The sequence below is a fragment of the Lepus europaeus genome, chromosome 3 (assembly GCF_033115175.1).
Source record: "Lepus europaeus isolate LE1 chromosome 3, mLepTim1.pri, whole genome shotgun sequence".
NCBI classification, from domain to species: Eukaryota; Metazoa; Chordata; class Mammalia; order Lagomorpha; family Leporidae; genus Lepus; species Lepus europaeus.
The window spans coordinates 77345377-77362197 of NC_084829.1; the positions used below are offsets into that span (position 1 = coordinate 77345377).

Here is a 16821-nt window from a genome sequence, read left to right on the forward strand (position 1 = left end):
TTTCTGGTTTAGGAATTAAGATGATGCTGGCTTCATAGAAAGAATTTGGGAGGATTCCCTCCCTTTCAATTGTTTTGAATAGCTTGAGAAGAATTAGTGTTAGTTCACCTTTAAATGTTTGGTAGAATTTAGCAGTGAAGCCAGCTGTTCCTAGGCCTTTCTTTGTTGGGAAGGTCTTTTTTACTGATTCAAGTTCTGTCTTGGTTATTGATTTGTTTAGGTTTTCTGTCTTCATGACTCATTTTAGGTAGGTTGTATGTGTCCAGGAATCTATCAATGTCTTCTAGGCTTCCTGGTTTTTTTTTGTTTTTGTTTTTGTTTTTTTTTTTTTTTCTGGCATACAACTCTTTGTAGTAATTTCTCATGAATCTTTTTATTTCTGTGGTTACATTTATGTCTGCTTTTACATTTTCTTTTTCATCTCTAGTTTTATTAATTTGGGTCTTCTCCCTCTTTTTTATTTTTTGGTTAGTTGGGCCAATGGAGTGTCAATTTTATTTATTTTTTCAAAAAACCCTGTCTTTGTTTTGCTGATCTTTTGTATTGTTTTATTGGTTTCAATTTTGTTAATTTCTTCTTTATTTTTAATTATTTCTTTTCTCTTGCTTGTTTCGGGTTTGGTTTGCTGTTTTGTTTTCTACATCCTTGAGATGCATTGATAGCTCATTTATGTGGTACCTTTCCAATTTCTGAATATAGGCACCAATTGCTATAAACTTTCCTGTTAACACTGCTTTTGCTAGATCCCATAAGTTTCTTTTTTCAGACTTTTTATTTATTTATTTGAGAGGTATAGATATAAACAGTGAGAAGTAGAGATAGAAAGGTCTTCCATACACTAGTTCACTCCTCTATTGGCTGCAACAACTGGAACTGAGTTGTTCTGAAGCCAGGAGCCAGGCCTCCCACATGAGTGCAGGGGCCCAAGGACTTGGACAATCTTCCATTGCTTTCCCAGCAGAGAGCTTGATGGGAAGAAGAGCAGCCAGGTTTAGAACTGGCACCTATACTGGATGCTGGGACTGCTGATGGAGGATTAGCCTACTGTGCCACAGCACTGGCCCTTCCATAAATTTTCCTTTTCTCATAAAGTTTTTTTTTTAACTTTTATTTAATGAATATAAATTTCCAGTATACAGCTTATGGATTACAATGGCTTCCCCTTCCCATAATTTCCCTCCCACCCGCAACCCTCCCCTCTCCCGCTCCCTCTCCCCTTCCATTCACATCAAGATTCACTTTCAATTCTATTCATATACAGAAGATCAATTTAGTATAAACACTTCAACAGTTTGCACCCACATAGAAACACAAAGTGAAACATACTGTTTGAGTACTAGTTATAGCATTAAATCAAAATGTACAGTACATTAAGGACAGAGATCCCACATCAGGAGCAAGCGCACAGTGGCTCCTGTTGTTGACCCAACAAATTGACACTCTAGTTTATGGCGCCAGTAACCACCCTAGGCTGTCGTCATGAGTTGCCAAGGCTATGGAAGCCTTCCAAGTTCCCCGACTCTGATCATATTTAGACAAGGTCATAAAAGACAGAGTGAGGATAGTAACCAATGATCCTAAGAGTGGCCTTAACCAGGTCTGAACAATTATACATCATTAAGTGGGGAAGAGGACCATCAGTACACACAGGTTGGGAGTAGAGCCATTGGTGGTAGAGTAGAGGTTATGATTACAGAGGAATGAGGCCCAAGTGGACTAGACAGGGTCTAGAACAAAGGACAGAGTCATTATTAGAGGAGCTAAGAAAGGTGCTGTCTAAGCTACAAGTAATTTTTCTGATTGAGAGGCAAATAGAACCTGATAGAAGGGGCTTGATAATAATCTGGTGGGCTTTAGGCCTTGTAAGTTAAGAGGCCCAGACCTATCTATCTCTTCACATGGGGTATATCCTAAGGGAGGTGTGAACCTCCTAGGGGAAGGCACTCTGTTGACTTTCATTACTTGGCTGGCCTGGGAGGAGAGCTGGCCAGGTAAAGGCAGGGGGCATCTCTAACAAGAAATTTACAGTTCTGCCTGCAATGTTGCTGACCCTACTTGGCTGTCCCCTCAGCTGCAGTGGTCACTTTGGAAGTTGGGCTGAGTGAAGGGCTTTTCAGCTTGGAGCCAATAAGATCTGTGGCTCTGACCTGGGCATCCTTCGATTCCAGGGCAGGTCCATTTCCAGTGATCCAGCTCTTGGCAGAGCTGCCAGGGCTCTTCACAAGCTGACTTCTGCTGAAGCCCAGGCTTACCACATTGAAAGCCACTGCAGTGGACTGGCCTGTTGGGTCTCCTTGAGGGCAGATCACTGTACAGATCAGCCATTAATAGGCCTGCCACCCATTGCTTCTGATGCCTAGCTTTCTTTTCCTCCTGGTTTGTGTTAAAGCAGACCAGACGATGCAAGTCAAGGGAGTGCCCGTGTCCCATCTCTAATCTTTGGTGGCCTGAACTACAAGTCTATAGTCACAGGCATGTTCTGTAGCAGTTTTTCTAAGGTAGACAATGCCCATGAGGAAAATTATATTCTCACTTTAAAACTTTCTTTCCCTTTGGTCTGAAAGGGAGGTTTTTTTTTCTACTTACTGTATACTTCGCTGATGGCGATTTGAATCTAGCTATGAGATTATTAGTTAAGTTCTTATTTTGGCTATGCTATTACAGAAAAATGTTAGCCATCTCTTATAAGGTCTAAAGATTAAATTGTGCATCCTACAGATTCCTTCATAATAGAATTAGTTCCCTACCTTGAAGAGAATAGAGAAGTGAAAGAACAAGTTGGGCTTAGAATAGAGAAATGAGGGAGCAAGTCCTAGATCACTTGCTGACAATAGCAATATTACATGAATACTTAGCAAACCGTTTCAACCCTTAGATAAGAACTTAATAAAACATTTACCGGAAGGTCCAATGCCTTCTATAAATTTTAAGAATCATGTATTTGAAAACACGTCTTAAATATCTAACATGGTGTAGTTTGTTTAACCAGTAAACTTAAGCACAACCATATAAAATGTTTTTAGTTTCTTTCTACCAACAAGTTTAAAACATATGATACACAGATTCAGGTCATACAAATTAAAATGTATCTTTGATTGATTTTAGCAGCTTAAATTTATGGACAATCTTATCTAAAAGCCATTTAAAATAAAACTCTTAATAAAATTTCCCCATGTGGACATACAATATGTACGCACATATAACATAGCATAATAGACCAATATCAAAATCCAAAATATCTGGTTGAAATAAGATTCCTTAAAATCATGACATAACATAGACCAAATCTTATCATTGTTACAAGGTGATTATTCAAGTCTTTGAAAATAAGCACATAGTTAAATAACCCATAGCTCTTCATCTCCTCCCTCTCTTTTTCCACTCTTAGATTTAACAGGGATCACTTTTCAGTTAAAATTTAAACACCTAAGAATAATTGTGTGTTAATTACTGAGTTCAACCAATAGTACTAGAACCACCACCACAACAACAAATACTAAAAAGGATAAAGTATTACATTGTACATCTAAAGTCAGGACAGGAGCTGATCAGTTCATTGTTGCTTATAGTGTCCATTTCACTTAACAGGTTTCCCCTTTGGCGCTCAGTTGTTTTATTTATTCAAAAAGTAGAGTTACAGAGAGGCAGAGGCAGAGAAAGAGAGAGAGAGGTCTTCTATCTGCTGGTTCACTCTCCATATGGCTACAATGGTTTGAGCTGTGCCGGTCTGAAGCCAAGAACCAGGAGCTCCTTCTGGGTATCCCAGGCAGGTGTAGGGGCCAAACTATTTGGGGTATCTTGTACTGCCCCCATAAGTTTTTATATTTTGTATTGTCATCTTTTTTCCAGGAATTTTTTAAATTTCTCTTTTGATTTCTTCATTGACCCACTATTCATTCAGGAGCATGTTGTTCAGCCTCCATGTGTTTGCATATGTTCTGTGGATTCCATAGTTGTTGATTACCAACTTCATTCCATGTGGTCAGAGAAGTTGTGTGTTCTGATTTCGATTTTTTTTTAATTTGCTGAGACTTGCTTTATGGCATGGTCAATCCTAAAGAAAGTTCCATGCACTGGTGAGAAGAATGTGTATTCTGCAACTCTAGGATAGAAAGCTCTGTAGATATCTGTTAGGTCCATTTTTTTATCTTTTATTTAATGCATATAAATTTCCAAAGTACAGCTTATGGATTACAATGGCTTCCCCCCACCCATAACTTCCCTCCCACCTGCAACCCTCCCCTTTCCCGCTCGCTCTCCCCTTCCATTCACATCAAGATTCATTTTCAATTCTCTTTATATACAGAAAATCAGTTTAGTATATATAAAGATTTCAACAGTTTGCCCTCACATAGCAACACAAAGTGAAAAAATACTGTTGGAGTACTAGTTATAGCATTAAATCACAGTGTACAGCACATTAATGACAGAGATCATACATGATATTTTTTAAAAAAATTGATTAATTTTCTATGCAATTTCCAATTTAACACCGTTTTTTTTTTCATTTTCAATTATCCTTATATACAGAAGATCAATTTAGTATATACTAAGTAAAGATTTCATCAGTTTGCACCCACACAGAAACACAAGGTATAAAAATACTGTTTCAGTACTAGTTATAGCATTACTTCACATTGGACAACACCTTAAGGACAGATCCCACATGGGACGTAAGTACACAGTGACTCTTGATGTTGATTTAACAATTTAACACTCTTGTTTATGGCGTCAGTAATCTCCCTAGGCTCTAGTCATGAGTTGCTGAGGCTATGGAAGCCTTTAGAGTTCGCCAACTTTGATATTATTCTGACAGGATCATAGACAAAGTGGAAGTTCTCTCCTCCCTTCAGAGAAGGGTACCTCTTACCTTGATGGCCCCGTTCTTTCCACTGGGATCACACTCACTGAGATCCTTCATTTAGGTCTTATTTTTTTTTTTTTTGCCAGAGTGTCTTGGCTTTCCATGCCTAAAATATTCTCATGGGCTCTTCAGCCAGATCCGAATGCCTTAAGAGCTGATTCTGAGGCCAGAGTGCTGTTTAGGACATCTGCCATTCTATGAGTCTGCTGTGTCCCCCCCTTCCCATGTTGGATCCTTCTCTCCCTTTTTGATTTTATCAGTTAGTATTAGCAGACATTAGTCTTGTTTGTGTGATCCCTTTGACTCTTAGATCTATCAGTGTGATCAGTTGTGAACTGAAATTGATCACAGGTCCATTTGGTTTATAGTGTTGATTAGCTCTTTTGTTTCCTTGCTGATTTTCTGTCTGGTTGTTCTGTCCATTGCTGAGAGTGGGGTTTTGAAGTCCCCCATTACTGTTATATTTGAGTCTATGTCTCCCTTTAAATCTAGTGAGATTTATTTAAATAGCCAGGTGCCCTGTACTTAGGTACATATACATTTATAATAGTCACATCTTCCTGTTGAACTGATCCCTTAATCATTGTATAGTGCTCTTCTTTGTCTCTTTTAACAGTTTTTGTGTTAAAGTCTAATTTGTCTGATATTAGGATGGCTACACCAGCTCTTTTTTGCTTTCTATTGGCATGGAATATCTATTTCCATCCTTTCACTTTCAGTCTGCATGTATTGTTGTTGGTGAGATGTGTTTCTTGTAGGTAGCAAATAGATGGGTTTTCTTTTTCAGTCTGTTCAGCCAATCTGTGTTTTTAACTGGAGAGTTGTGGCCATTTATGTTCAGGGCGACTGTTGTTATGTAACAACTTTGCCGTGCCATATTTTTATTAATCATCCTATTTTTACTTTGGGTTTCCTTAGTACTTTTACTGGGAGATTTCTTGCCTTCACCTTTTTTTGTAGTGATGTCCCTGTTTCTGTGTTTTTGTGTGTAGCACATCCTTGAGCATCTTTTGTAGGGCTGAGTGGGTAGTGATAAATTCTTTCAATTTTTGTTTGTTATTCAATGTCTTTATGTTACCTGCATTCATAAATGAGCTTTGCAGGAAACAGTATTCTGTGTTGACAGTTTTTTTCCCTTAAGACTTGGAATATATGTTGCCATTCTCTCCTAGTCTGTAGGGTTTCTGATGAGACATCCATTGTGAGTCTAATTGGGTTTCGCTGAAGGTAATAAGGCATGCACATTTTAAAATCTTTTCTTTATGTTTTACTGTGGAGAATTTTACTACAAGTTGTCGTGGTGAAGATCCTTTCTGGCCATATCTATTTGGAGTTCTGTGTACTTCCTGTACTTGGATGTCCCATTCTTTCTCCAAATTGGGAAGTTTCCATTATTATTTCACTAAAAATGCCTTCTAATCCATTTTCTCTTTCTATGCCTTCAGAAACTCCTAAGACCCATATGTTGAGTCATTTGAAAGTATATCATAGATATCCAATAAGGTTTTGTAAGTTTCTAATTTCTTCTTGTTTTTGTTCTGACTATAAAATTTCAGAGATTTGTCTTCTAGTTTGGATAGTCTTTCTTTTGCCTCACCTATTCTGCATTTTTTATTTGTTCTATTGAGTTCTTCATTTCTAGTATTTTATTCTGATTTTTTTAATATCTTAGTGTGATGGAGAAATTTTTGTTCATATCATGTATAGTTTTTTTTTTTGTTGTTGTTGTTCATGGATTTGCTTCTGATTTCTTCTGCCTAATCCAATGATTAGTTTTCTGAATTCTGTTCCTGGCATTTCTTCAATCTCTTCATTTTTACCTTCTAAATTGGAGTGTTGTAATGTTCCTTTGGGGGGCTCATAATATCGTTCTTATCCTTCTTTCTTAAATTTTTTCCTTTGTTTTTGGGCATTTGTGTAGTTTTTTTTTTTTTTTTAATTGTCTGGTGGCTTTTATGGTTGGTCTGTGTCTCTGTGGCTTAGTGGCGTGTCTATACTTTCAGTGAATACCAATTGATATTACCTAATCTTACCTGATCTGCTGGGGCTGATGTTCTCCTCCCTGGGTCCAAGCTTTTGTTGTTTTTTTATTGCATATTTACTCGTTCAGGGCAGGCCTGGATCATCTCTATTCTTTTAGCTGAGTCTCCTGCTGGCTATTTCCCATGGCTTTATCTATGAGTGTACTTTCTCCTCTTTTTAAATATTAATTTTGCCCTGCGTGAGTAGGACTGTCCTGTTGCTATTCCGCCATTATGCAACCAAGAAAAACAAAAAGAATAGATCTATGTATACTTACATATTGTGAATATCTGAAAAGATAGTGACTCAGAGTTCTTTTTTTTTTTTTAAAGATTTATTTTATTTATTTGAAAGAGTTACAGAGAGGTAGAGACAGAGTGCTGGTTGGAATTGTGTCCTTTGTGCTTCTGATCCACCTCCAAGGTAATGCTCCTAGGAACACAGTGGATGGTAGCCCAAGTACTTGGGTTCTTGCCACCCATGTGGGAGACTCAGATGACGTTTCAGGAGACAGAGTTCTTCCATCCCTTGTTCACTCCCCAAGTGTCCACGATGGCTTGAGCTGTACCGATCCGAAGGCATGAGCCTGGTCTCCCACGTGGGTTCAGGGACCCAAAGATTTGGGCCATCTTCTACTGCTTTCCCAGGCCATAGCTTAGAGCTGTATTGGAAGAGGAGCAGCTGGGACTAGAACTGGCGCCCATATGGGATGCCAGCGCTTCAGGCCAGGGCTTTAACCTGCTGCACCACAGTGCCAGTCCCTCAGAGTTCTTAAGTTTTCCTGCAAATGGCATACATTTTGCTCAATAGAAGCACAAAAGATTGAGAGGTAATAAATAGCTAGCTCATGGATATCTGTTGTGCCTAGGAACAAGGCTTAGAGGCTATATATCTAGAAGCAAGTCCCAAAATAACTGGTTCTGCAAAGATTCTCCAGCAGCCATCAGTGGACAGAGGAATAGCGAATCGTGGCTAATGTGGAGGCACTGGGGTCAGTGTTTTGGTGCATCTGATTAAGCCTCCAATTGTGATGCCTGCATCCCATATCGGAGTGCTGGTTGGAATTGTGTCCTTTGTGCTTCTGATGCACCTCCAAGGTAATGCTCCTAGGAAGGCAGTGATTGCAGCCCAAGTACTTGCGTTCTTGCCACCCATGCGGGAGACTCAGATGGGGTTTCAGGCTCCTGACTTCAGCCTGGCTTATCCCTGGCTCTTTCTACCACTTTGGGAATGAATGGCAGAGTGATGTTCTTTCTTTCTATCTGTCTCTCTGCCTTTCAGATAAATAAAAACAAATATTTAAAAATAGCATAGAAAGAGTAACCCAGATTTGAATCTGTGTGCTATGCCTGCTACTTGAATGGATCCTGGATAGTTGTGGTCTTTTCTGTCATCAACTTCCAATTCAGCGTCTGCTGTCAGTGCATTTGGTTGGCAGAGCCAGTTTTATGCCTTAGCTACAAGGAAATCTGGGGAAGTGAGTAGTAGTGGACCTTGTCTTGGGCCTTGCCTCAGATGGTGGGGGATTCATTAGAAGGAGGAAGAACATTCAGAAGCTTGGATGCCAAAAACACATGGGACCTGTCCAGACACCTGAGTACTTCTGGAGCTGGAAGAGCTAACTATTTAGCAGAGGGATGCTTTTATTTTATTTATTCTTGTCCACTGTTTGAATTAAAGAAAAAGCATATATAACAATGTAAAAAAGAGCCATACAGAAAATGAACAAAAGGGAATAACAATTTTCCCGCACTTCCTATGTTATAATATGAACTCAAGAAGGGTTCCCAGCATAACTGGCCAGTCTCAGCAGCTTTCTACTGATTTCATTTTTACAACTCACTCCATAATTTCCTTACACATTCAGTCAACTCCATATTGCACGTACTTGGCTGGGAAGAGAAATCATGATATGGTTTTTCTCTGCAATACTAGTGGCTTTTTCCTTCTTCTTCCTTCTTCCTTCTTCTTCTTCCTCTTCCTCCTCCTCCTCCTCCTCCTCCTCCTCCTCCTCCTCCTCCTCCTCCGTTGGTTCACCCCCCAAATGGCCGCTATGGCTGCTGCTGCATCCATCTGAAGCCAGGAGCCTGCAGCTTCTTCCTGGTCTCCCACACGGGTGCAGACACCCAAGCACTTGGGACATCCTCCGCTGCCTTCCCGGGCCACGGCAGAGAGCTGGACTGGAAGAGGAGTAGCTGGGACTAGAACCTAGCGCCCTTATGGGATGCCGGTGCCACAGGTGGAGGATCCCAAGTGAGCCACGGCGCCGGCCCCTTTTTCCTCTTTTTGGCTTGATGGAACTGATTCAGATAATCTTTCTGAGGTCTATAATATTTAGCTTTGAAAATGAAGCTGCTGTTATCTGCTATGGTTGATAAAGTGTTTGTAGATGGAAGGTACAAAAATAAGATAGACTTAAACATTTGTTCCTATTATGCATTTCCCCCTGATTTTTAAACCCATATAAATTTGCTGCTCAATAGAAAACTGGTCTTAGAACTTAATACACTAAGCTAAGTTTTAGCAGATATATGAATGGTTTTTTACTTTTAAAAATAACTTTCTCGATTTACAGGAAAAGTACAGAGATGGTATAGAGTTCCCATATTATCACATACCCAGTTTTCCATACTATTAATATCTTATGATATAATATGATATGTATGATATAATAAATATTAAGTTAATAAATCCATGCCATTGACTAAAGCCCTTTTTAAAAGATTTCCTTAGTTTCTAATTAAATATTTTTATGGTTCCAGTATTCCTGATATACTTAATACACTATTATTGCACTGATCATCTATGTAGTAACATTGTGAAACCATATGATACATGCTATTTGTTTTAGTTAACTGAAGAAATCTGGGGAAAGAATAAGTAAAATAATGTTTTTTTGCAATGAGTTTCTTATATTCATTTTAAAATGTCACATAAAAAATAATAATTAACCTTTCATCCCCTCCCTCTTCCCCATTATGTGTTTAGTGGAACAAGTTCCTGTAGAACCCTACAACATCCCACTCTCCCAGGCTGAAGTCATTCAGGAAGGGAGTGATGTCACCCTGGTTGCCTGGGGCACTCAGGTCAGTAATATTGATCCCAACTGTTAAAGCTAATATTATGCTTGGAAGCTCTCATTTTAAATCTTGATGTAGAAGAAAAAATGGTATTTCCTTTTTATCTCAAGTTAAGTTTGTTTGGTGCTGATTTCTTTTTGTCCCTCTAACTTCACTGAGATATAATTGATAAATAAAAATATATTTTAAAAATAAAAGTATATTTTCAAGATGTACAACGTGATGATTTGATATGTATATATTATACATTGTGAAATGAATGCCACAATCAAATAAACACATTCATCTCTACGCATGGTTTACCATTTAGTATGTGTGTATATTTAGAGAACAAATAAGATCTGCTCTCTTAGCAAATTTCAAGTACGTTACCTAGAGCCACCATGTTGTACATTAGATTCCTAGAACTTACTCAACTGATAATTAAAAGTTTGTGATATTGATATCTGAATGAGGGTGAGGGGCCTATTTGATCACATTAAAACATATAAGCAGATGTTGAAATCACTAAAAATATATTGAGAGTTTATAAAAGTATATTAATTAAAACATTAGAGTCCTTGAAAGCAATGTATTCATTAAAATATTCATTGTTTTGAAGTACTTACAGTCTATCTCTAGTACTGCTGCTGCACTTGACTCGTGATCTTATTTTTCATACCATTTCTTGCCATCTCTTGTGATGACTTTGCAGGTCATGTGGACCTATCAACAGTCTTCTGGATTCTGTACCCTTTTTTTCCACAGGTCCCCTTTGCTGAGCCCCCTCAGTTTTTTCTTTGGCTTATTGTCACATGTCTTCACTTCTAGACTTTTAAGTATAGGACCCTTTTTCTCCAATCATAGACTTTGTCTCTTACAGTTTTTTTGATGTTAGCTTTTCTTTTTCCGTATAAAGGAAATATTTACTTATTTTAGAATAATATAAGTTCCTACTCTCTTTTCAGTTATTTTTGGTTTGGAGAACTATGGCCTTCACAGTACCTCATGTGCAGTGGGGTAACTGTGCTTCTTTGCTAGCTACATCCCACTGATAATGTGCAAAGATGAGAGAGGGAGAGAGGGAGAGGGAGAGGGAGAGGGAGAAGGAGAGGGAGAGGGAGAGGGAGAGGGAGAATATCTCCTATCCTCTGATTCATTTCCCAGATTACTGCAAAAGCCAGGGCTTAGCTAGGCTGAAGCCATGAGCCAGGAAGTCAGTGTGGGTCTCGCACATGGATGGCCAGGACTCAGGTACTTGAGCCATCACCTGCATCCTCTTAGAATGTTCCTTAGCAGGAAGCTGGAATCAGGAGCAGAGCTGGGGTTTGAACACTGCACTCCCATATGGGATTCAATCATCTCAAATGAGCTTTTAACCACTGAGCCAAATGCCTGCTGCTCAGCCCACTTTTTCATCATTCCTGTGGCCTCAGCATGTGACCTTGCTTCTCTTTACAAAGAGAAGCTAGTGTGTTAGTACTAACTCCCATGCTTACTCTTTCTTCACATTTAGCACTTCTATAGCACATCTTTTCCTTCTTCTTTTTGTCTTTGAAGGAGAGATGTCTGGAAGAGACACTAAGATGGCAGACTAGGGAGGGAGCCTACTGCTGTAATCTAAGGGAAAACAGTTAAAAAGAGCATGGAGAGAATACAATCTCAGGAAGGAGTTAGGGAGAAAGTGGCAGATGGAACTCCATGCAATTTAGAGGGACACTGTGGATCTATATGGATGGTGTGGACACACACAATTCAGGACTTCAGTAGCCAAGAGTGTCAGCACCAACTTTGGAGAGTGAGGTGAGACCAGACAGCAGCAGCCCAAGCTGCTGGCGATAAGGAAAAGCAGGAAAAGCCTGGTGAGAGTCTGGCTTGGAATCCTGTAGGGGACAGTATACCTGCCAACCTAGAGGGAAAAAAAAAGGGGGCATGTTTCTCTCTTCCTGACCACCAGGTACTGACATCCTGTAACTAGCCGAGGGGGCCAGTGCCATTTTGTACATATATAACAGCTGCACCAGTTCATGTCTGCGTGCCCAGCAACCAGAAGAGAGGAGATGCCTGGGTCTGGCTGGGAGAACTGGCAGGGGGCTGCTCATGACTGTGGGAGCCTTGTGTGCTGGGACTGTAAAAACACTGTGGCTGCATGTGAGGGTACAGGGTGTTGCTGGGTCTTTGGGTAGTCACTGTGGGCAGCTCCACACGCTTGGGGATCACTGATTCCCGGGTGAGGATCATTGCTGTGGGATTGGTGCTCACTCAAGGATAGCACAGATCTTTTGTGGTGTTCTTGTGGCAGTGTGAACAAATATTATACCCACTGGGGCTAGTGACTGGGCCTTGGTCTCCTTGAGGAGAGAAGGTGAGTATGAGACTATACCAACAGAACAGATTAAACCTCCCCTCTGATTTAAAAAAAAAAAATAGGAGATTTACCAAGCCCAATCTGGGTATCACCTTGGACACTCCCCTCTCCCTGGAGCACTGACTAGAGCTCCCTGGCCACATCTACCAAACGTCTCGGGAGTATTTACTGAAAGAGAAACAGTCTGCTAATCCACAGAGGCATAGTACAAAGATAAAGCCATTGCAAGGAAAATAAAGCCAACAAGTGTCTCTCCAAATGCCTAATAGTAAATGCAGCAACTGAAGAAATAAGAATAAGGAAGACAGCTTGATGCCTTCAAAGGAACATAATACTTCAATACTAGAATGTGAAAAGGAAAAAGAAATGCTCAAAATGGAATTCAAAAAATTGACCATAGGATTACTGAGAAGTAAGCAGATGCAAATTCACAAATTAAAGAAATCCAAGCTTGACATGAATGAACATTTTTCCCACAAAATTGAGACTTAAAAGAGAAATCAAATTGAAATGTTGGAAATGAAGGATGTGCTACACACAAAAACACAGAAACAGGGACATCACTACAAAAAAAGGTGAAGGCAAGAAATCTCCCAGTAAAAGTACAAAGGAAACCCAAAGTAAAAAATAGGATGATTAATGAAAATATGGCAGGGCAAAGTCGTTACTTAACAACAGTCACCCTGAGTATAAATGCCATCAAGTCTCCAGTTAAAAACACAGATTGGCTGAACAGACTGAAAAAGAAAACCCATCTATTTGCTACCTACAAGAAACACATCTCACCAACAATACATGCAGACTGAAAGTGAAAGTATGGAAATAGATATTCCATGCCAATAGAAAGCAAAAAAGAGCTGGTGTAGCCATCCTAATATCAGACAAATTAGACTTTAACACAAAAACTGTTAAAAGAGACAAAGAAGGGCACTATACAATGATTAAGGGATCAGTTCAACAGGAAGATGTGGCTATAATAAATGTATATGCACCTAATTACAGGGCACCTGGCTATTTAAAAGATGTTAATGAATATAAAAGTTGTCATAAATTCAAATATAATAGTAATGGGGGACTTCAAAACCCCACTCTCAGCAATGGACAGCACAACCAGACAAAAAATCAGCAAGGAAACAACAGAGTTAATCGACACTGTAGACCAAATGGACCTAACAGATATCTACAGAGCTTTTCATTGTACAGCTGCAGAATATGCATTCTTCTCACTAGCACATGGAAGTTTTTCTCGGATTGACCACATGCTAGACCATAAAGCAAGCCTCAGCATTTCACAAAAAATCAAAATCGTACTCTGCATCTTCTCTGACTACAATCAAATGAAGTGGAAATCAACAACTCAAGAATATGCAGAACATATGCAAACACATGGAGACTGAACAACATGTTCCTGAATGAACAGTGGGTCATAGAGGAAATAAGATAAATAAAATACTGTTGAGAAAAAGTTTTTTATTCTATTTTCTGAACTCTTCACTTAGTATAATCTTCTGTGTATAAAGTTAATTGAAAATAGATTTTAGTAAAAAATAAGAATGGGAATAAGAGAGGGAAGAGGAAGAAGTTTTGTCGAGTGGAAAAGAGAATGGATACGTTGGGAAGAATCACTGTATTCCTAAAGTTGTATTTATGAAATACATGAAGTTTGTCTACCTTAAATAAAAGTTTTCTGGGACAAAAATAGAAACTATTTTTAATATTAAAAAATAACAAAAAACAGAACAAAACCAAGCCTGTAGTAACAAAATAGAACATTTTACCCAATAGCTTACAAGTAAGCAGTAAATAAGCATCTGCGGTATCATGATCAACAAATATTATAATTTTTTTCCGTTAAACTTACCCTTTCTAAGGTAATTTTTTGCAAATATAGTCACTACATATATTTGAGTGGTAAACAGACCATCTCAGCTACAGGATGGAAAACTGTTCATGTGTTAATTTGGTCTAACAGTTAAGAAGCCTTCACCCCTACTGCAGTGCCTGGGTTCAAATTTAGCTGCACTGCAGATTCCAGCTTGCTGCTTGTGCTCCGTCAGGGAGGCGCAGGAGATGGCTCAAGTAATTGGGTCCTTGCTACCCACATGGAGACCTAGACTGAGTCTCAATTCCCAGTTTCAGCCCCCAACCCAGTGATGTTACAGGCAGCTAGGGAGTACCAGTCTTTGTCTCTCAATAAATAATAATTTAAAAAACAACAAGAAAAAAAAAAAGAAGAGATGTCTGATTTTTGTCTCTACTTCTCCATATCTATTTCAGACTTTAATCTATTGTACCTTCTTATGACCCAATTTTTCCCTCTTGAATCTTCAGTTTTGCATTTCCATGTTGCTTTTAGTAAAATGGTATGTATCACTTCACTATCTATAGAATACCTCTCCCCTTAAACACCACTATCACCTCCTTTCTTTCTTTTAGTACCAGCTTGAAAAGCTATTTTGTATGATCTATATTTAATTTCATAAATCCTTATGTTCTTGTAGCTTATGAGTTTTGTTCCCATTAATTTACTGAAACTTCCTGTTAACACCAGTGATCTTCTAATTGTTAAATCTAGTTCTTTCCCATGTAGCTGTGGAATTGGACACTGATTACTATCTCCATGAAAACCTTTCTTCTTCATATTCTGGTATATGTTTTTGCCTTGTTTCCTTTGTATCTCTTTAAGTATTCTTTTAAATTTTTCTTTTTTTAGTGAACATCTTTTCCAGTTCCCTTACATGTTGGTGGTTTATGGAGTTTCATAGTTTTTGAAAAATTATTAATTTTAAATTTACAAAGCAAAAATTGTGAGGTAGTGGGGCCACTGTTGTGGTGCAGAGCATTAAGCTGCTGCCTGTGATGCTGGATGCTGGTTCCCATCCTGGCTGCTCTGCTTCAGATTCAGCTCTTGTTAATTGCCTGGGAAAGCAGTGGAAGATGGCCCAAGTGCTTGGGCCTCTTCTACCCACATGGGAGACTTAGAGAGAGCTCTAGGCTCCTAGCTTCAGCCTGGCCAGTCCTGACTGTTTAGGCTATTTGGGGAGTAAGCCAGCAGATGGAAGATCTCTCTCCCTTTATCTCTCTCTCTGTAACTCTGCCTTTCAAATAAAATGAATAAATATTTAAAGAAATTCTGCAGTACTAATACCAGGAAGTCCTATGTATGACTCATCCTATTTGATTTCTTGATTTTTATCCTTTACTTCTCCTTTGACATGCTTTTGGTAGAAACTCTATCTACTTCTGTGACTTTATTTACCTCTGTATGCTGTCTTTGGAATCGCTATCTCTAGCACTTCTCTCCCTTTCTCTAAGAATGTATACCCAGCTGTTTAATAGACATCTATACTTGTTTATTTTGGATAGGATTGGACATAGGACTCAGCATATCTAAAACAAATTTATGAATTCTCTGTGCAGATCAATATCTGACTCTAAACACTATTTATATTAATGATGTCTGGCTTCACCTCATTCAGGCCTAAATCTGTAATCATTCTCTGCATATTTTTTTCTCGTTTCAGGTTCATGTGATCCGGGAGGTGGCTGCCATGGCACAAGAAAAACTTGGGGTGTCTTGTGAAGTTATTGATCTGAGAACGATTATACCCTGGGATGTGGATACAGTTTGTAAGGTATGAACATAATGTTAGAATTCCATTTCCTAAGACCTTGGGCCATATTTGTTGGACATTTGCAAAAAAAATGTTTTGTTGCAGGAACAGTTTCCATTGTTTTGGAAACTTTTTAAAGTTTGCAGTATAAAAGGAATGTGTGCTGTATAATTGCCTTAATGCTCAAAGAAGTGAATCATTTTAGAATTAGCTTTTCCTACTGTAATTTTCTATTTAAAATATTGCAAATCTGTGTCCTTCATGGAACTTTGGGTTGATTAACGGAGTGGTGCCCGTGAGGGAGCATATCAGGGCTATGAAAGTTGCCCGTGTTTTTAACTGCTTATTGGTTATGGTTCAGTAAGCAAGGTTTAATTTAGTCAGGTAAGTGGTTTAGCTGAATTTTCATTTGTCTTTCCAAAAGTGATGAGGTAGATTCTCTTTAGAAAAATAATTCTCCTTATAAAGCCTCAAAATTGTACATCAGAGTGTGAGTGTTGTAGGATTCTGGCTGCTATGATTTACAGTTTCTAGGTAGGTTCTTGATCTTTAGTTTGATAAGATTGATCTTGTTCTTATTTTTTTTTTGGACAGGCAGAGTGGATAGTGAGAGAGAGACAGAGAGAAGGGTCTTCCTTTTTGCCGTTGGTTCACTCTCCAATGGCCGCTGCGGCCGGCGCATCTCGCTGATCCGAAGCCAGGAGCCAGGTGCTTTTCCTGGTCTCCCATGCGGGTACAGGGCCCAAGGACTTGGGCCATCCTCCACTGCCTTCCCGGGCCATAGCAGAGAGCTGGCCTGGAAGAGGGGCAACCGGGATAGAATCCGGCGCCCCGACCGGGACTAGAACCCAGTGTGCCGGCGCCGCAAGGCGGAGGATTAGCCTGTTAAGCCAC

At 39.2% G+C, this 16821-nt stretch overlaps 1 protein-coding gene across 1 annotated transcript in view; it reads left to right on the plus strand.

Moving 5' to 3' along the window:
- The window catches only part of BCKDHB (branched chain keto acid dehydrogenase E1 subunit beta), a 269800-nt gene that overhangs the window by 115618 nt on the left and 137361 nt on the right, over window positions 1-16821 (plus strand). The window contains exons 7-8 of the mRNA XM_062186412.1: window positions 9875-9972; window positions 15838-15948. Of these exons, the coding sequence (XP_062042396.1) occupies window positions 9875-9972; window positions 15838-15948 (209 nt within the window). The remainder of the gene's footprint in view (window positions 1-9874; window positions 9973-15837; window positions 15949-16821) is intronic.